The sequence below is a fragment of the Spermophilus citellus genome (genome assembly GCF_964194105.1).
Source record: "Spermophilus citellus genome assembly, chromosome: 12".
In the NCBI taxonomy this organism is placed as follows: Eukaryota; Metazoa; Chordata; class Mammalia; order Rodentia; family Sciuridae; genus Spermophilus; species Spermophilus citellus.
In genome coordinates, this window is record NC_138198.1 from 102,411,761 (window position 1) to 102,437,214 (window position 25,454).

The 25,454-nt window shown below is 42.2% G+C and overlaps 1 protein-coding gene across 3 annotated transcripts in view; it reads left to right on the plus strand.

The window, feature by feature from the left end:
• Positions 1 to 25,454, plus strand: part of SETBP1 (SET binding protein 1) — a 359,668-nt gene that overhangs the window by 245,626 nt on the left and 88,588 nt on the right. For all 3 annotated transcript variants that reach the window (XM_081263352.1, XM_081263354.1, XM_081263353.1), the window contains exon 4: positions 8,036 to 11,495. In XM_081263352.1, coding sequence (XP_081119478.1) covers positions 8,036 to 11,495 — 3,460 coding nt within the window. The remainder of the gene's footprint in view (positions 1 to 8,035; positions 11,496 to 25,454) is intronic.

Sequence of the window (25,454 nt, forward strand, 5' to 3'; positions counted from 1 at the left end):
GTCGCCTTTCTAGCAACTCAACTCATTTTGTCATCTCTGTCGAGATGGAGTAAGTGCTCAGTTGCCTGGGAAGGACATATTGGAACTGACAGCCTCACTATTGTGTATATAATATGTCATGGTTGACAGGTGAAGAATTAGGACTTCATGAAATGCAATGGATACAGCCGACCACCAGAGCTGGGGGAAGCCTTGTTCCTGGCCTCTTGGAAAGCGCCCCTTCTTGGTCCCCCTCTGCCCCTTCTCTGCAACTCCTCAGAGCCAGGGTTTAAAGAGCCATTTCCCCCCATTACTCCTGATCCTTTGTTGTGCTTTCCTTTTGTCCCTCCTGCCCTTTGATTGCTGAGCTCTCCCAGCAGGGCAAATTGCAGCTGAAATGGGAGGAACAATGGGATCCAGCAGTGGTCCAGGGCTGCACTGGGGACCAGCAAGCTTAACTACATTACTCTCAGCTGGCCTGCCCTGGGTGTAAGTGAGCTGGCCCTACCTTTCAACTGCCTGGGTGAAATCCACCCTCCTGGCAGTCACATGACCTTCCCCCAAAGCAGGCTTAATTGGAAAGTGAAACAATTGACAGGAGATGGGGGAAGTAACCATGAAAATGGCTTTGAAGGGAAGCTCCTTACAGAAGCCTTTAGTCCTTAAGTATTTGCAAAGGATTTTGTTGTTCCACACCTAATGCATTCTAGGGCTCCAATTTCATTGATCTATAAAATGAAAGATCAGTGATGTATTGTGTTTTGTGTGCAACTATGTATTTTGCCATTGGAATGGACAACTCATCTATTATTTTATTTATTTATTAATTCAACAAACATTCGTAGAAAACTCTCTGAGTAGTTGGTTTTATAATAGTTCCTGGGAATCAAAAAGATAAATAAGACAGTCTCCGACAGTACTGGGAGAAGGAGACAGATAAGTACACAAATAAAGGCCATGTGGAATTATAAGGACTGTGGTGGATGTCTTCATAGGAGGGCAAAAGAAATTAGGTTGGAGGTGGTAACTGTATTCTCAGACAATATGTTGCAATATGTAGGTCACTAATTTCACTGTTAATAAGTGAAATATTTATACTGAGATGTATATTCCCTCATTCATTCAATAAATGTTTTTAATTAATTAATTAATTTTAATTAGTATATGACAGCAGAATGCATTTTTATTCTACACAATTTCAGCATAACTTTTCATTTCTCTGGATGTGCACGATGTAGCGTCACACCATATGTGCAGTCATACATGTACCTAGGATAATAATGCCCATCACATTCTACCATCTTTCGTGCCCCCATCTCTCCTCCCCTTCCTCCTCGCCCTTACCAATCAAAGTTTCTCCATTTTTCCATGCCCCTCTCATTATGGATTAGCAGCCACTTATTTGAGAGAACATTCAGACTTTGTTTTTTTGGGATTGGCTTACTTCATTCCAGCTCCATCCATTTACCTACAAATGCCATAATTTTATTCTCTTTTAATGCTGAGTAATATTCCATTGTGAATATATACCAAAGTTTTTTTATCCATTCATCTATTGAAGTGCATCTTTCAGTTTAGCTATTGTGAATTGAGCTGCTATAAACATTGTTGTGGCTATGTTACTATAGTACGTTGAATTTAAGTTCTTTGGTTATAGACCGAGGAATAGGATAGCTGGGTCAAATTTTCTAAGAAATCTCCACACTGCTTTCCAGAGTGGTTGCAGCAATTTGCAGTCCCACCAGCAATGTATGAGTGTGTCTTTTCCCCCACATCCTCACCAACACTTATTTGTTTGTACTCTTGATAGCTGCTATTCTGACTAGCATGAGATGAAATCTTAGAGTAGTTTTGATTTGCATTTCTCTAATTACTAGAGATGTTGAACATTTTTTCCATATATTTGTTGATCCATTGTATATCTTCTTCTGAGAAGTGTCTGTTCAGCTCCTTAGCCCATTTATTATTATTATTTTTTTTTTTTTGGTGTTCAGTTTTTTGAGTTCTTTATATATCCTGGAGATTAGTTCTCTATCTGATGTGCATGAGGTCAAAATTTGCTCCCAAAATGTAGACTCTCTCTTCACCTTGTTTATTGTTTCTCTTGCTGAAAAGAAGCTTTTTAGTTTGAATGCATATCATTTATTAATTCTTGATTTTATTTCTTGTACTTTAGGGGTCTTGTTAAGGAAGTCGGGGCCTAATCCGCCGTGATGAAGATTTGGGTCTACTTTTTCCTCTATTAGGCACATGGTCTCTGGTCTAATTCTTAGGTCCTTGATCCACTTTGAGTTGAGTTTTGTGCAGTGAGAGATAGGGGTTTAGTTTCATTTTGCTGCATATGGATTTCTAGTTCTCCCAGCACCATTTGTTGAAGAGGCTACCTTTTCTTCATTGTATGTTTTAGGATCCTTTGTCTAGTATGAGATAACTGCATTTACATGGGTTTGTCTTTGTGTCTTCTATTCTGTACCACTGTCTATATGTATATTTTGGTGCCAATACCATGCTGGTTTTGTTACTATAGCTTTGTAGAATAAATTAAGGTCTGGTATTGTTATGCCTCCTGCTTCACTCTTCTTGCTAAGGATTGCTTTGGATATTCTGGGTCTCTTATTTTTCCAAACAAATTTCATGATTGATTTTTCTATTTCTATAAGGAATGACATTGGGATTTTAATTGGAATTGCGTTAAATGTATATAGTGCTTTGGGTAGTATAATCATTTTGACAATATTAAGTTTGCCTATCCAAGAGCATGGGAGATCTTTCCATCTTCTGAGGTCTTCAATTTCTTTTTATAGTGTTTTGTAGTTTTTTTTTTTTTTTTTTTTTTTTTATTGGATGTTCACAACATTACAAAACTCATGACACATCATATTTCATAGATTAGAATCAATTGGGTTATGAACTCCCATTTTTACCCCAAATACAGATTGCAGAATCACATCGGCTACACATCACATTTTTACATACTGCCATATTAGTGACTGTTGTATTCTGCTACCTTTACTATCCTCTAAAATCCCCCCTCCCCTTCCCTCCCATCTTCTCTCTCTACCCCATCTATTGAAATTCATTTCCCTCCATGTTTGTTATCCCATTCCCCTCGTAAACTCTTCTATATAATTTTGTATTACAATGAGGGTCTCCCTCCATTTCCATGTGATTTCCCTTTTTTTTTTTCCTCCCTTTCCCTCCCGCCTCATGTCTCTGTTTAATGCTAGTCTTTTCTTCCTGCTCAGCCTCACTGTTCTGCTCTTAGTTGCTCTCATTATATCAAAGAAGACATTTGGTATTTGTTTTTTAGGGATTGGCTAGCTTCACTAAGCATAATCTGCTCTAGTGCCATCCATTTCCCTGCAAATTCCGTGATTTTGTCATTTTTTAGTGCTGCGTAATATTCCATGGTATATAAATGCCACATTTTTTTATCCATTTATCTATTGAAGGGCATCTGGGTTGATTCCACAGTCTAGCTATTGTGAATTGTGCTGCTATGAACATCGATGTGGCAGTATCCCTGTAGTGTGCTCTTTTAAGGTCTTCAGGAAATAGTCCGAGTAGGGCAATAGCTGGGTCAAATGGTGGTTCCATTCCCAGCTTTCCCAGGAATCTCCATACTGCTTTCCAAATTGGCCGCACCCGTTTGCTAAAGAAAGAAATAGAAGAGGATCTTAGAAGATGGAAAAATATACCCTGTTCATGGTTAGGCAGAATTAACATCATCAAAATGGCGATATTACCAAAAGTTCTCTATAGGTTCAATGCAATGCCAATCAAAATCCCAATGGCATTTCTTGTAGAAATAGATAAAGCAATCATGAAATTCATATGGAAAAACAAAAGACCCAGAATAGCAAAAACAATTCTAAGCAGGAAGTGTGAATCAGGTGGTATAGCGATACCAGACTTCAAACTATACTACAGAGCAATAGTAATAAAAACAGCATGGTACTGGTACCAGAACAGGCGGGTGGACCAATGGTACAGGATAGAGGACACAGAGACTAATCCACAAAGCTACAACTATCTTATATTTGATAAAGGAGCTAAAAACATGCAATGGAGAAAGGATAGTATCTTCAACAAATGGTGTTGGGAAAATTGGAAATCCATATGCAACAAAATGAAACTAAATCCCCTCCTCTCGCCACACACAAAAGTCAACTCAAAGTGGATAAAGGAGCTAGATATCAAACCAGAGACTCTACGTCTGATAGAAGAAAAAGTTGGTTCCGATCTACAGATTGTGGGGACAGGCTCCAAATTCCTTAATAGGACACCCATAGCACAAGAGTTAATAACAAGAATCAACAAATGGGACTTTCTTAAACTGAAAAGTTTTTTCTCAGCAAGAGAAACAATAAGAGAGGTAAATAGGGAGCCTACATCCTGGGAACAAATTTTTACTCCTCACACTTCAGATAGAGCCCTAATATCCAGAGTATACAAAGAACTCAAAAAATTAGACAATAAGAAAACAAACAACCCAATCAACAAATGGGCCAAGGACCTGAACAGACACTTCTCAGAGGAGGACATACAATCAATCAACAAGTACATGAAAAAATGCTCACCATCTCTAGCAGTCAAGGAAATGCAAATCAAAACCACCCTAAGATACCACCTCACCCCAGTAAGATTGGCAGCCATGATGAAGTCAAACAACAACAAGTGCTGGCGAGGATGTGGGGAAAAGGGTACTCTTGTACACTGTTTTGTAGTTTTCATTGCAGAGATCTTTCACCTATTTTGTGAAATTGATTCCCAAGTTTTTTTTTTTTTTTTTGAGGCTATAGTGAATGGAGTAGTTTTTCTAATTTCTCTTTCAGAGGATTCATCACTGATGTATAGAAATGCATTTGATATATGGGTATTGATTTTATATCCTGATACTTTGCTGAATTCATTTATTAATTCTAGAAGTTTTCTGGTGGAGTTTTTTGGATCTTCTGAGTATAGCATCATGTCATCAGCAAACAATGATAGTTTGAGTTCTTCTTTTCCTATCCATATCCCTTTAATTTCTTTCATCTGTCTAATTGCTCTGGCTAGATTTTCAAGGATTGTGTTGAATAGAAGTGGTGAAAGAGGGCATCCTTGACTTGTTCTAGTTTTTAGAGGGAATGCTTCCAATTTTTTGCCATTTAGAATGATGTTGGCCTTAGGTTAGCATAGATAGCATTTACAATGTTGAAGTGCATTCCTACTATCCCTAGTTTTCTTAGAGTTTTGACCATGAAAGGGTGCTGTATTTTGTCAAATCTTTCTCTGCATCACTTGATATATTATTCTTATCTTTAAGTCTATTGATGGGATGAATTATATTTCTTGATTTTCATATGTTGAACCAAACTTGCATCCCTGGAATGTCCCAAGACTTCGGGGACAATGTACCAACAATGTGTTTGGTGCCTCGGTGACAATGTTACAAGCTGGAAAAGGAGGCAGGGATTTAATTCAGTTGGCACACAATGATACATAAAATTAACACTATGATGAGCACAACAAAGACAAAATACTTGGCTTCAGGAAAACTTTAACAAGGAATTTCTGTAAGAAAAAAGGGCTTCCCTGGGATTGAGCTGAGACCAGAGCATGAAGAGAATATGAAACAGGAACTCTGTGAGGTGCCATCAACCAGGAGATGGACCAACAGGAGAAAAGCAGTGGGGGTCAGGGACCAAGATTCCATTCCTCACTTCATCATGAAGCCCGTCTGTGGTCTTCAGCATCTAGAGCTAGAGAAGTGGAGGGGCCAGAGCTGGAGGAAAGGAGGCACCACAAGTGCTGTTTTTGCCCAGTTGCAAAACATTACACTGCTTTTGTTTCACTCTAATTTTTAATCCTCCCCATTCCAACCCTCAGAAATGCCTCAGTATGAGGGATACCTACCTCATCATCCTAAGAGCAGGAAATGCCATCTGGAAGCCCTCCTCCAGGGCTGTGGGGCTGTGAGTGAGCACACAGTGCCAGCTAAAGCCCATTGCACGAAGGGTAAATTAGCAAAGCCTGATTCATAAAAGATAAGTAAGTAGCATTTGATATTTTATGCCGTAAATAGGGTCTCTATATTTTTCCAGAAATTGGAATAGCAGCCTAGGCTCACAGCAGTGATACCTAGTAAAAACTCTCAAGTGGCAGGATTAATCCTCTATATTTTAATGATGGTGGTGTTTCTACTGTAAATTGCAAGGTGAAGGAAGAAATAAACAAAATTCCTTTCTTAATTCTCTTCTGGGCATTTATAGACTTAACTTGGGGAGACTATCACATACTTTCAAAATATAGTGCAGTGACATAAATATAAACAGGGCATCACAAAATTAGGGTACAAAAAAAGACCTTTGGGAACCTAAGAGATAGTGTGAAGGAAATTCTAGTTGCTTTAGGACATTGAATTTTACCCTTACTTCTTTCTTCTGTGTTTTGGTCCTTAATTGAAACTACAAGACGTGTTCTCTAACAAATCTTAAGTTCTGTAACATCATTGGCACATACAGATAGAATGATTGATAGATAGATAAGCAGGCAGATACATAAATAAACAGATACCCTGATAGATATTACAGGTTTAAATTTTCTAAATATAAACACCAATCATCATACATTTCTCAGTGGACATACTATCCAAACTTTTCTTCAATTTACTTATATTTTCTATTCTGTAACAAGTCTTAGTCTAATGCATCCGGTAAGCTTACTACTCCATGGGCATATCAGGCTCAGATAACCTAAAGAACACTTCTTTGTAGCAGTAGCATGCCTGGGAAACTAAGAGCCTGTCTATACTAAAAGTAGCTTTAACATCTCAAAACACTGCGTTCACTTTCCATTCCCTTTGTGATTTTATACATCCTGATCATTCTGTGCCTGGAGTCTCAAGGCCTGCCATTCCGATCTGAGGAGTCGGTCCCAGGGGGAATGCTGGAGACATTCAGTCAGCTTTGGTGTAGGGAAAACACAGCTGCCAACATTCAAAGGAGTGATCTGGAGTGACAATGATTATTTTCCTGGTACATCTGTCCAGGAAACTCAAGGTAACTTATGAGACTTTCCAAGAGTTTCTGCAAAGAGCAACAAATGCCTAATGGCTGCCTGTGGATCCCTTAGCACGTAAACTCCCAATCGCAGCAGCAAGCGTAGAGTCCAGGAAGATTTGAAGGCTCAGGACAGTTCTTTCATATTTCTTTTCTTCTTCCATTTATTCTCCAAACCTTGACCCTTACTTAGTTCCTTGTGCTGTTTTTACTTCTTGGAGTGGTATCTTATGAGCTCCTTCTTATTTGGTTGAGTACAGAGAGGTTGAACTCTAAGGTAAAGTATCAGAAATGAACCAGAGAAGGGAAGCTAGTAAAGCCATGCATGAGAGGGGAAGCAGGAGCTGGACTAAGAGGCAGCCGGTGTTGTTTGTGAAAAGAACCTTGGAAGAGAGGAAAGTTCAGACTCTTGCCCTGGCTCTGCCACTGTGGGAAGGACTCTCAGTTCTTCAAGTTTCAGCTTCTTCATTGTAAAGTACTGTGACCAGAGCAGAGACTACAGTTCCCTCCCTCCTCTCTCTAACTTGTTTTTATTCTCAGATTGCATTTCCCCTTCTATTTAGAGGGAAAAGGTAGCCAACAAAGTATTCTTATTAATATTCGAAAATAGTGCAATATATCTTTACCACTACAGTTGAGAAAATCTCTGTAAAACATTCTTGAATTAAAGGTGGCTGCTAATGTAGTCATTTGTTTCCAACTTTCAAATAATTAAGCCTTTTGACATTATTATTATTTTGGGGGGTACCAGGAGTTGAATCCAGGGGTGCGTGGCCACTAAGCCACATGTCCACCCCTATTTATATTTTGAAACAGGGTCTCTCTAATTGCTTAGGGCCTTGATAAGTTTCTGAGGCTGACCTTGAACTTGCAATTTTTCTGCCTTAGCCTACCAAGTCATGGGATTATAGGCATGTGCTGCCACCCCTGGCCTGATATTAACTTTTAAGTAGTCCTAACATGCTCATCTTTGTTTCTCTCTCTTTTTGTCTCTCCAATTTTCCCACCCTCAGGCTTACGAGAGGCCCCAGAAGCACTCAAGTCTCCATTATGACCCAGGCCTCCCGCAGGACTTCACCGGTGACACCTTAAAACCAAAGCACCAGCAAAAAAGCAGCAGCCAGAACCACATGGACTGGTCCACCAACTCTGACAGCGGACCCGCCACTCAGAATTGCTTCATCAGTCCAGACTCTGGCAGAGAAACTGCAAGCACCAGCAAGATCTCAGCTCTTGAACCCGTGGCTTCCTTTGCAAAGGCCCAGAGTAAGAAAGGCAGTGCAGGGAGCACGTGGAGTCAGTTGTCCAAAAACAGCAAAGATCTGCTCTTGGGAGGTGTGGTTCCATCTCCAAGCAGCCACAGCTCGCCCACTCCTCCTAGCAGCTCTGCCGAGTGCACTGGGCTCCAGTCCTTGGGGGATCAAGATGGAGGAGGTACAAAGGAGCCCCCAGAACCACCTACAATAGGCAGCAAGAAAAAGTCCAGTAAAAAAGATGTGATAAGTCAAACCATACCAAACCCAGACCTGGATTGGGTCAAGAGTGCCCAGAAAGTATTTGAGAACACAGAAGGGAAAAGGGAAGGCTACTCTGCAGAGAATGGCCAAGAGACATCACCAGCCAGGCAGAACGTGGGCTCCATCAGTAATCCTGAAAATGATTCCAGTCATGTCCGGATTACTATCCCCATCAAGGCACCCTCTCTAGATCCAACCAGCCATAAGAGGAAAAAGAGACAGTCCATTAAAGCAGTGGTAGAAAAGATCATCCCCGAGAAAACACTGGCTTCTGGAATTGCTATGAGTAGTGAAGTGGTTAACAGGATACTTTCCAACTCAGAGGGAAATAAGAAAGACCCCCGTGTCCCAAAGTTGAGTAAACTGATAGAGAATGAGTCCCCCTCAGTTGGCCTCGAAACTGGTGGAAATACTGAGAAAATTGTCCCAGGAGGTATGTCTAAGCAGCGGAAACCACCCATGATCATGGCGCCCCCAATGTGCACCGATCACTCTCCATCAAGAAAGTTGCCAGATATCCAGCATCCAAAATTTGCTGCAAAACGGAGGTGGACCTGCAGCAAGCCAAAACCCACCAGCATGCTGCGAGAGGCAGTCATGGCCACCTCTGATAAGTTGATGGTAGAACCCCCCTCTGCTTATCCCATCACCCCGTCCAGCCCTCTGTACACCAACACAGACAGTCTGACTGTGATTACTCCAGTCAAAAAAAAGCGGGGTCGACCAAAGAAGCAGCCTTTGCTCACGGTGGAGACGATTCACGAGGGCACTTCCACCAGCCCTGTCAGTCCCATCAGCAGAGAGTTTCCTGGCACCAAGAAAAGAAAGAGACGACGCAACTTAGCTAAGTTGGCCCAGCTCGTCCCGGGAGAGGACAAACCCATGAGTGAGATGAAGTTTCACAAAAAGGTCGGAAAGCTCGGTGTGTTGGATAAGAAGACCATCAAAACTATCAACAAGATGAAGACGCTCAAGAGGAAGAACATCTTGAACCAGATCTTGTCCTGTTCCAGCAGCATGGCTCTGAAGGCCAAAGCTCCCCCGGAGACCAGCCCTGGGGCAGCAGCGATCGAAAGCAAACTGGGCAAGCAGATTAATGTCAGCAAGAGGGGAACCATCTACATCGGCAAGAAGAGGGGCAGAAAGCCGAGGACGGAGCTGCCGCCCCCATCCGAAGAATCCAAAACAGCCATCAAACACCCCAGGCCTGTTTCTAGCCAGCCGGATGTTCCAGCCGTGCCTTCCAACTTTCAGTCCCTTGTGGCATCTTCACCAGCAGCTATGCACCCACTTTCAACCCAGTTAGGTGGGTCCAATGGCAACCTGAGCCCCGCCAGCACTGAAACCAGTTTTTCAGAGTTGAAAACTATGCCAAATCTCCAACCCATCAGTGCTCTTCCAACCAAAACCCCAAAGGGAATCCACAGTGGAACCTGGAAGCTGTCCCCACCCAGGCTGATGGCCAACTCCCCTTCGCACCTCTGTGAGATCGGCTCACTGAAGGAGATAACGCTGTCCCCCGTGAGCGAGTCCCACAGCGAGGAGACGATCCCAAGCGACAGCGGCATCGGGACAGACAACAACAGCACGTCTGACCAAGCCGAGAAGAGTTCAGAATCCCGACGGAGGTACTCTTTTGATTTCTGCTCCCTGGATAACCCGGAGGCCATCCCGTCCGACACCAGCACAAAGAACCGGCATGGCCACCGGCAGAAGCATCTCATCGTGGACACCTTCCTGGCCCACGAGAGCCTCAAGAAGCCAAAGCACAAGAGGAAACGGAAAAGCCTGCAAAACCGTGACGATCTCCAGTTTCTGGCTGAGCTGGAAGAGCTCATCACCAAATTCCAAGTGTTCAGGATCTCCCACCGGAGTTACACCTTTTACCACGAGAATCCATACCCCAGCATTTTTCGGATTAATTTTGATCACTATTACCCGGTGCCATATATCCAATATGACCCGTTGCTCTATCTTCGTAGGACTTCAGACTTGAAGTCAAAGAAGAAGCGTGGTAGGCCTGCAAAAACCAATGACACCATGACAAAGGTGCCTTTTTTACAAGGGTTCAGCTACCCTATTCCCAGTGGAAGTTACTATGCACCCTATGGATTGCCTTACACATCAATGCCTATGATGAACCTTGGTTACTACGGTCAGTACCCAGCTCCGCTGTACCTATCGCACACGCTGGGAGCAGCCTCCCCGTTCATAAGGCCAACAGTGCCACCACCTCAGTTCCACACAAGCTCCCACGTAAAGATGTCTGGGGCAGCTAAGCATAAAGCAAAGCATGGAGTACACCTGCAGGGACCTGTTGGCATGGGCCTCGGTGACATCCAGCCATCCCTGAACCCTCCCAAGGTGGGCGGCGCCACTCTGTCCAGCGGTCGGCTCCACAAGAGGAAACACAAACACAAGCATAAGCACAAGGAAGACCGGCTCCTGGGGACCCACGACAACCTGAGCGGTCTCTTCACAGGCAAAGCCACAGGCTTCTCCAGCCACCTCCTGAGTGAGCGACTGAGCAGCGCAGACAAAGAGCTCCCGCTGGTGAGTGAGAAGAGCAAGCATAAGGAGAAACAGAAGCATCAGCACAGCGAAGCCGGCCACAAAGCCTCCAAGAACAGCTTTGAGGTGGACACCCTGTCTAACCTGTCGCTTTCTGATGCCCAGCATTGGACGCAGGCCAAGGACAAAAGCGACCTGAGCATTGAGTCTGTGGACTCGTGCTCTAAAAGGTACTCTGGCAGCAGCGGGGATGGCAGCAGCACAAGATCAGAGAGCCTGGACGTGTTCAGTGACATGACCCCTTCGAATGACAAGTGGGACAGTGACATGAGTGGGAGTAAAAGGAGGAGCTTTGAAGGCTTTGGGACGTACAGGGAAAAGGACATCCAGGCCTTCAAGATGAACCGCAAGGAGAGAAGTTCCTACGACTCCTCCATGTCTCCAGGTAAGGCCAAATTTCTCTTCAACCTGGTACTCTCTAGATGATAATTTCTGGGCTTGGGACTTTGGACACCATCTTTGGCATGTTGGGTTCACTAGTTTGCAAAGAGGTGGGAACTAAATGACAATGAGTGTCCGCACGCAGTTGAGCTTGTGCATTTCAAGCACTGTTTACTTGGTTTTCACTGTCTGTCCTCTGTCCTGGAGCCATTGCCTGGGAAACTGTGGACCCTGAGGCCACCCTCACTAGCTTCCTGAGCTACAGGCATACCTATTGCATTTATGCTTTTCATTAAAGGTGTTGTTTTTAGCTTCTTAGGTCCTGATCTGATGGCCAGTTTTGGAGGCTAATTATATAAAGCCTCCAAAACTCATTAGATATACCAACAAGATCCAAAGAATACCAAGGCTGGATGGGAATGAACATCTTAGTTTTGTGGCATGCTGTCTCTAGAAGTCACACATCCAAGGTGTGACATCACCTGCAAAGTCAATGGAAGTTGCCTCCAGTGCATCCTGAAGTCTAACTTATCAGGGAGTTTCAGCCTCAGGCCATATTGTCCTTTCTTGATCCTTGGGAATTCACAAAACTGCCCTCAGCAGACCCCCAGAATGATGCTTGGCTACATTCAGACACTTGCCATTTTCCTGCACTAAGGGAAAGGGGTCTGGCTGAAAGGTGCTTTCTGCCTTGACTACCTCCCAACACAACCTTACCACTGAATTGGGATTTTGTTCATTGACCTCAAACTGGAGTTTCATTTCTGCTAGAAAGACTCCACTCTTGTCAGTTGCAGGCAGGGTTTCTTTGCTAACCTCTCCACTGACACAGTTCCTTCCCTGCCAGAGAGCTTCATACTTTGGCAAAAGTATTTCAGCATCCCTGTCCATATATCACATACATGATAAGACTCTTATAGAATAACAGAGAGATATTTACTAGGAATACAGTAGAAATTTCTTTCCTACGGGTTGCAGAAGCTGAAAGAATATTTTATGTTTCTTTTGCCCCAAATAGTATAAAACCATCTGGCTAAAGCCTGGTTTTAAAGAACTAATCATCCGTGATTAAGGTTTAGATATAGTGTCTCACCTCTGTGTATGATGTATACCCCTCACTCATTCTTTCTCTTCCCTGGGGAGTCCATAATTACTGAAGGTGAGAGCAGTCTATTTATGAGGAATGAAAGATATTTTCTAGGCCAGCAGATTTCAGGAAGAAATATGATTATGAGTTAGAAACCACTTAAATATTGCCCCAAATTGCTGCTAGCTTGTGAGTTGTTGTGATGGTAGATGTTCTCCTTGGTTAATGAAGAGACCAATTAGCAGTCATGCCTTCTGCATTGGCTGAAGGTGATAAATGGCCCACCCTTTGTGCATGCCCAAAGGTGGATCTGGTTCTGCCATTTCTCATCCACAGACATTGCTGAAAGGGTTTGGTTTTGTGCAGAACCCAGATTAAGCCCACCTGAGCAGGGGCCACTAGGTTAAGCTTGCACATGAGAGATTCTGTTGATCCCTTTCAGTATGATGATTCACAGGATGTAAGCTAATCAGGGACAGAGAATATTCTTATATTTGTATATTCTGGGAATTATTTAGCTAGAAAATAATGGTGATCGGTCATTGCTAAGAATCTACAGGCAAGAATTTCAATTTTATAGACCCACGAAGCAAACCTCAGAGGACAAACCCAGCTGTTTTTGCACATTAAGTTTCTCAGCAGTCTTTCTAGAGTTTTCCCATGACCAGACAATTTTGCTGGATGCTGGTTGACTTCAAAAGTTCTCCAGCTGGGGTTCATCTCATCACATCACTGAGAGTATCTCCAAGGGAACCCGCACTCTAATTGTACTGCTTCCCTTGTGTTGGCTCGTGACTTATTCAGAATTCTCCCTACCTCCTCTCCTGTTGTCTCATTTGATCTTCGACCAGCCATAAGACGGAAAGAAATAGGCACCAGGACAATGTCATGAAAGAAAGCTGGATTCTAAAAAATGGATAGTAAGCCCAGTTCTATTGTGAACTCCCTGTGTGGCCTCAGGCATGGTATTCCATTTCCTTGGGGTACTCTCTTCCCATGTGTATGTAACTCAAGGGATACAAATAGACCTCTCTGTATAGTGCATTTTAGTCCTTGAAGCCTTCTCACATACCTATCTTCCTCACAATTTTCCTGTGTTCCTTACAAATACAGGTTCAGTATCCCATATCCACAATGCTTAGGACCAGAAGTGTTTTCTATTTGGGGTTTGGTTTTGTTTTGTTTTTTGGAGATGTTAGTCAGTAAATAATGAGATATCCTGAGGGTGAGGCTCAAATATAAACATGAAAATCATTTCTGTTTTCTATCCCCTTATACACATAGCCTAATGGTAATTTCATATGGTATTTATAATAATTTTGCATAGAACACAAAGTTTATTTGTGGTATGGAATTTTCATGTATTTTGGAAAATCACTTCAGAGTTTTGGATTTTGGAGCATTTCACAGTCTAGATGTTCAGATTATGGATGCTCTACTTGTACTTTTATTACATTGTTGCATATCAAGACTTAGGTCCAAATAGATAAAGTCGCCTTCCCAGGTTCATAAAGCTGTATGTATTGATTCTAAGCAATTCCAGGGCTTTACCCTGTGCCTTGAAGTTCAACCATATGTCACCTAGTTGGTTAAGAACAAGTCTAGAACACAGGTCCTGGTACCCAGCCTAGTGCTCCTCTGTATCACCACTGCAGAATCCCATTCATCTTCTGATAATGTGCCTTAACCAAAGGGGCTGGCACCAACATCATAGGATACTTGCAAAATGGAGGAAGTAAGGGAACAAGGCATGCTTTTATTCATTCCTCAGCCAAGGAAGAAAGAATCCTTATGTCCTAACCCTTTCTAAATACCAGCCTAGAAACATCTCCAGACTGAGCTTTCAACCTCTCTGCTGAAATCTAGTTCTCTGAGTTATCTATACCAGGTCTTTGAGCTGATCTTTGTGTTAAATCGTTCACTTTTCTGCAACATCTTAATGAATCACAATTGTTGATTGCTTCCATGTCTGTATAACTTATGTCTGATGGCCCTGCTCATCTTGTCAACCATCTTACTGGGACAGACCAGATTCCCCACCATTCCTCTCCCTTCTAAGCCTTGTCCTCTTCATTCCTATACCCCAAATGTCCCCTCTATTTCTGACATCCCAAAGCATCAGGGGAAAATGTCTTTAGCAGAACTTGGACCCCAATGTCAGTTTGTCACAACTTTCTGGAGCACATTCACCTTCTTTTGTGATATGCTCCCGAGAGGGAAGCAGTATGAAAAGAGGAAAGCAGAGGAGAAGAGACCAAGGCTACTGGAGGCATGATGGGCTTTTCAGAGACGATCTGAGTAGAGGTGGTGGATCAGCTAAGGGTCACGATTGGAAATAAACAGTGGCCACTTTTTTCTTCTCCCTTCTGAATTCATTTCCCCAGCATCTGAATGTCCTATTGCATGTGAGCTCTTCTCCTCTAAAATAGATACGGCACAAATATCGATGTCATCCCTTAGCCTCTTGATGGGCATGTTTAGGAGCTGAGTAGAGAGAGAGCTCTGAGTGCTCCCCGAGATCAGAGCTGATGAAAGGCACCATACAGATGTGTGTCATTACCATTCTAGGGAGAGGAATTAGAGACCCCATTTAGCAGTGGCAGCAGTTGCACACTCCATTTCCTCTTTCCTGCTTGGAGAATCCTTCATTCTCTGTCCCCTGACCCAGCAGATGACTGCATTGTCTTTGTTACAACACACCTAGAGCTTACAAGTTGTACAGACTCCTGACCATTTTCTCCATATTTTGCTCCTTCTGCTTCTTTGTTTTAGAAGACAGGGGCTCTTTAACCCATTTTCTAAATGCATACCATCTGCTAAATCTCCATTTATAAAAAAAAAAAAAAAATACTTGTTTGGGGCCAAAACAATGGATAAAAAGTGAGATGGCACCATCTCATCATTGGAAGAAGCCTCATCAGCCCCATTCAGGCCTCTCTGTCACCAGGTATTGCTGTCTCTCACAACGCAGCAGATCCCCAGAAAAGCAAACCTGTCCACAGTTGACAGCACATAGTCAGAATGATGTCATGTTCCCTCTAAGCTAAGTTCCCACAGGTAATAAAGAAGCCTCCAGTATGAGTGATGTTCTTCCTTTTCAGGCTACTTGGAAACAGTCTTTGCATATTTTGACCTTATTATGCCAGGTACTCAGACATCACAAGGACTGCTGTTCAGGCTCCTATCAGATAATGGGAAAACAGCAAGACAATAAATTTGCATGTGTTACCTGTTAGCTCAATGCCATTGTTAGGCAAGGAAGCCATCCTTACTTCCCAAATGTCAAGTACTTGCCTCATGATGAATTGATGCTGAGAATTAATCCTGAGCTCACCTCGCAGATATCAGAATCCTGCCATGTAGGTAGTGGGGATCCCCTGAGCCTGGCCTGCTCCACCTCTTCTTGGGGCTTCTGTCTTGCCCTTTGCCAGCTCCTCTTATCAGCACTGTGGGGGATTTTGGAGGCAGCCTCTGCTGTCACTCTGCATCAGAAAAAGGATGTCCAAGCCAAAGTAATACAAAAACCTCCTCCAAGCAGCCGTCCACAGAAGGGAATTAGCCACATGGAAGAAATGTCATGAAACCTATACAGAAGAAGCATACCAGGGAAGTTTTCTAAAAATGGAATAAAAGGAAGAAGAGGACTCGTGGGAGGAGAAAGTTAAAACCAGAAGACAAAAATAATAAATGCAAAGCTCATGAAGTGTAGTCTGTGTAACCGTCATCCAAGATAAAGTCTGCAGGAGGAGATGAAAGATTAATTAATGGCTGCTGCAGCTCAGGTGGGATTATGGGTACCTGTGCACATCTTGTCTTCTACCCTAACAGGGTGAAAAACCTCTTTTTTTAAAAAATGACTTTCCTCAATCTCCCAATTGGGACTGTAACAGTAAAGTTTCTGACCAGACCTGATAATCTAGGATTCTAAAAGTCTTCAATTTGTTGCAATGGAATTTAAATCTGAAAACACACACACACAAACACACTCAGAATAGACAATTAGGAAGAAAATGCCCAAGTTATTGGCCACATTGACCAAACATAAATTGATGTTCAATGAAGGATTAGAATCCTATGGACCACATTTCAATCCATAGGACTCATCCCATTGGTCTTTGACTCCAGTCACTTTTAGGAATTTTATATCACCTTTTGGGAAGATGGGGGTCCTCATGCCTACCTCCTGCCAACAAATTAGCCAGCTCCTCGTGCATGCTGAAACCACACTCACCGTCTCAGAAATAAACAGGTTAGAGGCTAATATAGCCCATTGCATGGCAGTAGACAGAACACACTTGCACTCCTATTTAGACTCAGAATTGAAAGAATGTTAATAATGTAGATAAACACCTCATTTTGCTGATGAGCATACTGAGGCTTAAGAAGGTCAAGTGACTCATTCAAAGTGATGTATCTAATTGGTCAAAAGGCTGAGACTGGGAAGCTTACCATCAGGGAGAATGGGGAAGAAAGAAGGAGAATCAAAGAAAAGAACAGAAAGGTGAGTCGTGGGAGAGATGTTAAGCTATATGTTTTCTTTTTGCTGTGAACAGTTGTAAAAGGTAAGCGTCTCTTTGACAATAATCCGGTTTCCAGGCTACCTCAGGGGAACCATGTTTGGGACTGGAAACGATCTTCATAGCCTTGGATGGAAGTCATTTTTTTTTCCTTTCCTGTCTTAACAATTGCACATACTTATTTTATTGAGCCTCCTAAGGTTTCCTTTTGGAAACCAAGAATTAATCAAATTAAATGTTGTAACCCATAACTTTCTGGCAAGGAAGATTAAAAAAACAACTTAGACTCACAGCATCTTTTTTTGTAACATTGACATCAGAAATCAAGCAGTTGCACCTTTGAAGCATGAAGCCTCTGGGTCATTTATCTTCCCACAGTTGGCAAACGTCCTCCTGTCCTGTTAGAAATTTTTATTTATGCCTTTGTGGGATTAGGAAATGATGTAGATTCAGGTGCGGGTACAGAGAGGTTATAATCCCCACAGACATGACTTCCATTTAACATGGGGCCCTTCTTGGCTGGAGAAATCAGTACAGTGTGCTTTCCAAAGGCTGGCCTGTCGCTGGGCAGAGATAAGGACAGCACTGTTGGAAGGAAACTCGAGAAAACCATCTCATCACACATATGTGGACGAGTAATAAGACTGAATACTTGCTAAGATTGTGGTCTAGCCTTGAGCCCCTGTAGCATTAATTCAAATTGACTCAATTCAAGAGAAAAATTTAAAATTATTTATTCAATGCCAAGAATGTATTATACATCTTGGTGCAATCCTGGGAAAAATATTAGAATTGACAACTAACTCAATGTTTTTGCTGTCAAAGAAGGCACACAATCCAGGATCCTCCATAGGGGAAGAAATCAACTACTACTCACGATATTAGAAATAAATTGGAAGGGTTGTGAGTATATCACAGAGGAAAACTAAGCTGACCCAGTGATGGTGACCCAGAGCCATGCTTTCAGTAGAGGGGGAGGGATGGAACCAGGAGATACTTCTTTTTTTATTATTTTATTATTTTTTTATTGATTGTTCAAAACATTACAGAGCTCATGATATATCATCTTTCATACATTTGACTCAATTGAGTTTTGAACTCCCATTTTTACCCCAAATACAGATTGCAGAATCACATCTGTTATACACTCACATTTTTACATAATGGCATATTAGTGACTGTTGTATTCTGCTACCATTCCTATCTCCTACTATCCCCCCTCCCCCCCTCCCCTCCCATCTTCCCTCTCTACCTCCTCTGCTGTTGTTCAATTCTCTCCCCTTTTTTTTCCTCCCCCTTGCCCCTCACAACCTCTTATAATTTTGTGTATCATTGAAGGTCTCCTACCATTTCCATATGCTTTCCCTTCTCTCTCCCTTTCTCTCCCCCCATTCGTCTTTGTTTACTGTTAGTCTTTTCCTCATGCTCTTCCTTCCTGTTCTGTTCTTAGTTGCTCTCTTTATATCAAAGAAGACATTTGGCATTTGGTTTTTAGGGCTTGGCTAGCTTCACTTAGCATAATCTGCTCTAATGCCATCCATTTCCCTGCAAATTCTATGATTTTGTCATTTCTTAGTGCTGCATAATACTCCATAGTGTATAGATGCCACATTTTTTTTTAATCCATTCATCTATTGAAGGGCATCTAGGTTGATTCCACAGTCTAGCTATTGTGAATTGTGCCGCTATAATCATTGATGTGGCCGTATCCCTATAGTGCGCTCGATACTTCTTTATAGTAGTTTCCATCTAAGATGGGTCTAAAGGATAGAAGAGGCACCTATGGAAGGAAACTACAGAAAACCATGTCTTCACACCATACATGAACATGTAATAAGACTGGGTACTTGTAGTCTAGCCTTCAACCACTGGAACACTTTATGCAAATAGAGTGAACAGAGTGGAGATGGTGGTGGAGACAATGGGAGGAGGGTGGGATGTACCACATAGAAATGGAGCCATGTAAACACAGGTATTTAGGTGGAGATACCCAAAGACTATTTGATTCATGGTATCTCGTCCTGTTTTGTTGAGGTTTAGATCTGCAGCTAGAGAATCAGGACAAATAAGAATATTGTGGTCATAGTTTGAAGGGTCTGTTTCCTACATTCAGAGGATTGTTTAAGTAGGCAATGGGGAGCCTCTTTTTAAGATAATAAAGTCATGAAATGACAACATTATATTTTGACTTTCTTCCCTGACCACTCACTCACTGTAATCTGGATTGAACAAGTACCTGTCCCTGCACTCATTCTGCTCTGTTGTAATTATCCACTGTGGATGGCCTCCACCATGCTGCCCTTCCTGCCCCCCCACCCCATCCCCAGATTATAAGTCTCTCAGAAGCATCATTATCAACCCAATGCCCACACAAAAGCATAATAATAAGGAATTGTTATTAATTCATCTCTTTCTCTCTCTAGCTAAGGATGGTTCCAATACGTTGGCCCTTAGCAACTGGGAGAGTCATGGCACATGAGTCAAATTATAGAAATCAGAGAGAGAATCTGGTTGGTATGGAAGACAATAAGCTGTTAAGCCAGCATTAAAGAGTGCTGTACAGAGGTGGGGCTTTATCCAAGGAGAGAACCAAAGGGGGCAAGGAAAGGGATGGAAGAGAGGACTCTACCATTCACCTTAAATGGAGAGGTAGAATAAGAGGGAATCAGGAAAAACAAGAAAAGTGTTGTAGAGGGGTTGGGTTATAGCTCAGTGGTAGAGAGCTTGCCTCGCAAGCATGGAGCCCTGGGTTTGATCCTCAGCACCACACAAAAATAAAGATACTGTGTCCATCTACAACTAAAAAAAAAAAAATTTAAAAAAAGAAAAGTGTTGTAGAAATACTAGAAGAGAAGGGGAGGATCAAAGAAGACTGAAGTAACATGATCAAGAAACCCAGAAGCTTCAGAGCTCATGAAGGATGAAAATATGAGTGAAAATATTGGCAGCCCTGAAGACAACCAAAAAATTAAAAATTATGTTTTGAGTGCCTCTGTGGCCTGAATGCCGGGTCCAGGTGGCAAGAAGGTAATGGATAAGTGGGTGATGAGAAGATGAAGGCAGCAGTACAGAAAGTGAGAGATCTGTTGTGCATCTAGCAGTGCTCAGCTTCTAAGGAGACTGTTCCTGACTCAGTCCTTGACGAGAAGCAGAACTGCTATTCTCAGTAGGTCTTAAGTCTGAGGCCCCCTAGTTTAGGAAGCATAACCCAATGCCAGAGTCTCTTTTACTATTTCATTGCACGTCCTTATGACAAACATGCATACAGAGGGTAAAGGTTATAGTACTTGAAAAGAGGAAACAGATTCCAGGCCATATCCCCTTTTCCTTCCCATGTGGTAGGATTGTTTATCATGATACTGACTTTTTGTAAACTTCTGAAAACTACTCTCTCTGGTACCATGGGTGTTGGCAATACCACTGTGAGTGTATGGAAGAATCAACCAAGTTATCACAAGTCTTTTTTTTTTTTTTCTTTGAGAGAGGGAGAGAGAGAGAGAGAGAGAGAGAGAGTTTTTTTTAATATTTATTTTTTAGTTTTTGGCGGACACAACGTCTTTGTTTGTATTTGGTGCTGAGGATTGAACCCTGGGCCGCCCGCATGCCAGGCGAGCGCACTACCGCTTGAGCCACATCCCCAACTCTCATCACAAGTCTTAATAAAAGTATTTTCTCTGTGTGTGTGTGTGTGTGTGTGTGTGTGTGTACAATACTGGACTGTTGATTTTCCAGAGCTCTTTACTTTTTTTGTGGAAATATATATATATATATATATATATATATATATATATATATATATTCATAAAAAGATTACACTTTAAAAATGATTTGGAGCTCTTTAGTTACTCAGTGCATAGCATACTGACAGAGGAAATTAGGATGACCATAAGAGAAGAAAAAGCACATACTTGAGACACATAGAGAGTAAATGTAGAATGCTTACTTGGTGGTCAACAATATAGCTATAGGGATCCAGAATGATAAATAATAAGAATGTCCAGTGAAAGACAAAATCCTGGGGTGGAATCTTGGAGAGGAGTCCATAATGAAAGAATGAGTGAATATGGCAGGATGAGCCAAGGTGACCAAAAAGGATAAAGATGCATTGGGGTAAAGGAAGGGACCTGGAGAAATCAGTACACTATGCTACTGAAGGTAGCAGTTGAATGAGAATGGAATTTTTAAAGAGACATAGGTGTCATGATTGAATGAACACTGTGTCATGGAGGAAGGTCAGATGCATTGAAATTAAAAGGTGCTAAGTTTGATGGGTACTGAGCTTGGTGCTAGGTGCTGGGTGAAATACTTGGGTGAAGAAAGCAGGAGACACCCTGTCCTCAAGGATGTTCTAAAGCTATGAGGAGGCAAAAGGTAGATATAGACACATATATGAAGCAATTGAGAAAATAATGGAAGGCCACATATTCAATGACTAGAAATAAAAACCCATTCCATAAGAAAAAAGCTCATGGAATAATAAGATGCACTTAGTAAAAGCAAGTTGATGTTGGTCTTTGCAATATGACAGAAAGATTCAAAACAAGTTGGGTAACAAGGAGGCATGCGGGTAGGGTAGGTGGATAGAATAGAGAGGCAAATCCCCAAAGGAGCCTCTGCTGTGTTTCACCCACTCTTCCAAGGTGGACTGGAGGAGGAGAAGGTGGGCCATAAATCAGTGTGGAGATAGGGTTCACCTTGTTGATTCAGGATCTGGGGATATAAGGAGAAATCTGCCTTGGAGGCTCAATCCCAGATAGCCCTTACCCCTGAGCAGGGTGTTATGCATTTCAAATTGTGTTTCTCTACTTTGAAAATCCAATGAGGCCTGTAGATAGGCATTGCCTTCCTATTTAATAGAAAAGAAAATCAAAATCCAAAGTTGATCAACCAGTTTTGGACAGAAAAAGCACTGGATCCCAGTTTTCCTAAATTTTCCCAGCATCACTCTCTTTTTCCCTCTATATTTCTTAAGTCTTTGACAAGGTTGATAGCATGACTCAGCTTCTGAGTTATTCCCCCAAAAGAATGCTTGCCAGTGAATTAAATCATGGGCCCCAGAATAAGGCACTAGCTAATAGACAATTTAGTCTTTGCTAAAAATTGTTTTGACGTAAAGGCAGCTCTTTGGAGCCAAAATTATCCACTCACAGGATGTGGGGCTGATCCTGTGTGCAGAGCCATCTTCTCACCTGAAGAAAGAGAGCTTATTGCAAGAGGGGAGTTTATTTTTAAGGTGGTGGGGTTATGTCAGTGCCTCTAATACTGGCCCATATCCTGCATCAAACTCTGTCCTTGACTCTTGAGCTGAGATGTTGATCTTTTCTCCCTCCGGGTTCAGACCTTCAGACTCCAACTGGAATCTAAACTGTTGACTCTGCAGCTCTCAGGCCTTCAGACTACACCACTGAGGGGGTCTCCAGCTAACAGAATGCAGATCATGGGACTTCTTAGCTTCTATAATCACAAGAGCCAGTACCTTATAATGAATCTCTATCATCTATCTATCACCTATCTGTATATCTTATTGGTTCCAATTTTCTGAAGACCCTAAGACAGATTTTGGTGCCGGGAGTGGTTCTAGAGTAGGAATCAAGATGTTCAGTGCAATCTCCTGGCACCAGAGAGTGACAGTAAGCAAGTAGGTACTCATCCAGTTTGAATTGCACTACTTCTTCCTGTGCACTTTATTGGCCCTTTGTGCCTCCTTCTCTTGTCCCCACTAGTCTCTCTTTCCTCTGTCCAAATACCTACCTGCACAAGACGTCACCTTGCCTAAGGGCAAGTTCTTAATGGGGCTTTGAAACCATCATGGAAGAGTGTGTTGCACCAAAGTGAGCCAACATTGCTCACTTTGGTGCAACACATTGCTGTCACCATGCAGTCACACAGGCTGCAGACCTGTTCCTGAAAAAATAAGAATGATGTATTTGAGGTCTGCATGATCCCAGTTGGCTGTGAGTATTTATCAGGTTTCCTGGCCTCTTGCTTAAGGCTTCTGTTTCCCCTTCCCCGTTTATCTGAGGGACTCAGGGCCCTACTTCAGAAGTGCCAAGAGATCTTGGTTTCCAAGTATTGGCTCCCTCAGGTGTGGTCCTCCGGCAGAGCATGCCAACTTCCCCTGCACTGTGGAAGTCACTAAGACCCCCAAAACACTTTATTCATTTGGACTGATCTTCCTCCAGGTCAGGATTGCAACTCTTAGTCCTGAACAACGCTTTTCGACTTCATTTTTCATTTTGATGATCCTTTTGACAATAATAACTCAGGGCCAAATGCTATTATATCCATCTCCTCCTTACAGCTCTAACTAAATAAATATATTAATTATTGAAATGGAAAAAGGAAAATGTAGTCATTTTTTCACAGGACACCAATAAAGGCAACCATAGGTAAATGAATAATTGATGCCAGTTGTAGAAATATCAATTCCTGTTGAATCGAGTCCAAAATTATCTGGCTTAAAAGACCCTTTGTTATCTACCCTAAGGGGTCTCACTTTGTTTTCTGATCATTTTCAGCTTACTCTGGCTGTGAGCTCTGGTGAATCTCTCCCTTGTCCTACAGAAAATACCATAATTAACCCTTCATCTGAGTCTCCGATCACCACATTGCCTTCTTTCTTGTAATATGCCCTCTCCTTCTCCATCTGGCTTCCAAATTTTACCTTAACCTTAATTTCCTTAACCATTTTGGCGTCTTCTTCTCGAATATCATTAATATATTTCCTATTATTTTAATGCAAATTTATATGTGGCCTTGCATTTTTATCTTTAACTTAGAGATGCTTTAACCTAGCCAAATCAAATTTAAATAGTGTGGAGCTCAGGACCATGCCTGTCGAACACTCTCTGTAACTTGTACAGTCCTAGAGATGGTGCTGAGTACAGACTTTTGTTTTTTTTGTTTTTTTTTTTTTTTGTACCAAAAATAGATCCCGGCAGTATTTGACCATGGAGTCACATCTCTGGCCCTTTTATTAGGTCTTATTTAAAGACAGGTTTTTGCTAAATTGCTTAGGGCATCACTAAATTCCTTAGACTAGCTTTGAACTTGTGATACTCCTGCTTTGGCCTCTGAGCTGCTGGGATTACAGGAGTGCACCACTGCACCCAACTGAATACAGATTCTACTGACCAGCTGACCAACTGTGTCCATTCTTGTAGACCAGAATGGGTTGCTGGCATACACTTTGAGAAGCATTAGCTTAAGAATAAATTCCTCCTGCTAAGGTAGTCCAGTAGAGCAAGAGAAGCCCAGGAGTTCAAGTCTTCACATGTAGATTACTATGCTCTATCCAGCACTTACTGGTAGCATGACCTTGGGCAACTTAAACTTTTTGATCCTTCTTTTCCTCATCTGAAAAATGAGGCTATTAATATCTGCCTCGCTGAGTTTTACTAGAGCCAAATAAAGGTAGAACACTCACGGGAGCATTAGCACACTACTTACCACGTAGTGGTTAATAATGTTCGTTTCCTCTCACTTCCACTTTGGATAATATATTCAAGCACAGAAAATACAAAACAGCAGATTGTTATAGAAGGCTCCTTCTATAAACAGCAGGATTCCCTTCCCAATCATGTTCTTACTGGGGTGAAGGTAAATCTGTCTCTGAACATACACACATGGAGGGGCAGAAATTAGCTGCACTAAGGATGGTATTTGGACACAGGTGTGGAGATGCAGTTATGGTGGATAAACAAAAGTACACATCTCACCCAAAGTTCACCACATAGGCAACGTGTGCAGGACTTTCAGGTTTTCTTAAAAGGGGTGGCAATTTCAGTCCCCTGGCATCTGGTATGTCCTAGAAAAGAGTATTAAGTATTCTCAGGCGGTACCTGTTCTATAAACCAATTTATCTACTTACCTCTGCCATACAAATGTGGCCATAAGAGAATTAATGAATGTGTATTCATTTCCATTGCTGTCGCACCAAAGCACCACATATTTAGCTTAAAGCGGTACATATTGGTTGTTTCAGTTGCTAAGAGGGAGAAGTCAAGTGGGCTCTGCTGGGTACTTCGCTTGAGGTCTCTGGAGGCCGAAGTCAAGGTGTGGCCAGGACCTAAGGAAGGATCTACTCCCATTGCCAGGTTTTGACTGGGCGTAGTAGTACATAAGCGCAGACCACTAGAATCAGAGCAGTGGCGTGGTGCTCATGGTCTTGTACAGATTCCTACAGTGATGATATTACGTACTTTGGTGGTTTAAGTAGTTAGATCACCATGCAAGTTCAGTACACATCTGAATAGCTTAACAAAACTTTCTTTCCTACACAGGTAGTAATGCCCTTTCCTGCAGCCCCTACCTGAATAGTTGAGATTTTTTGTTGTTGTTGTTTATTTGTTTTGGTTTG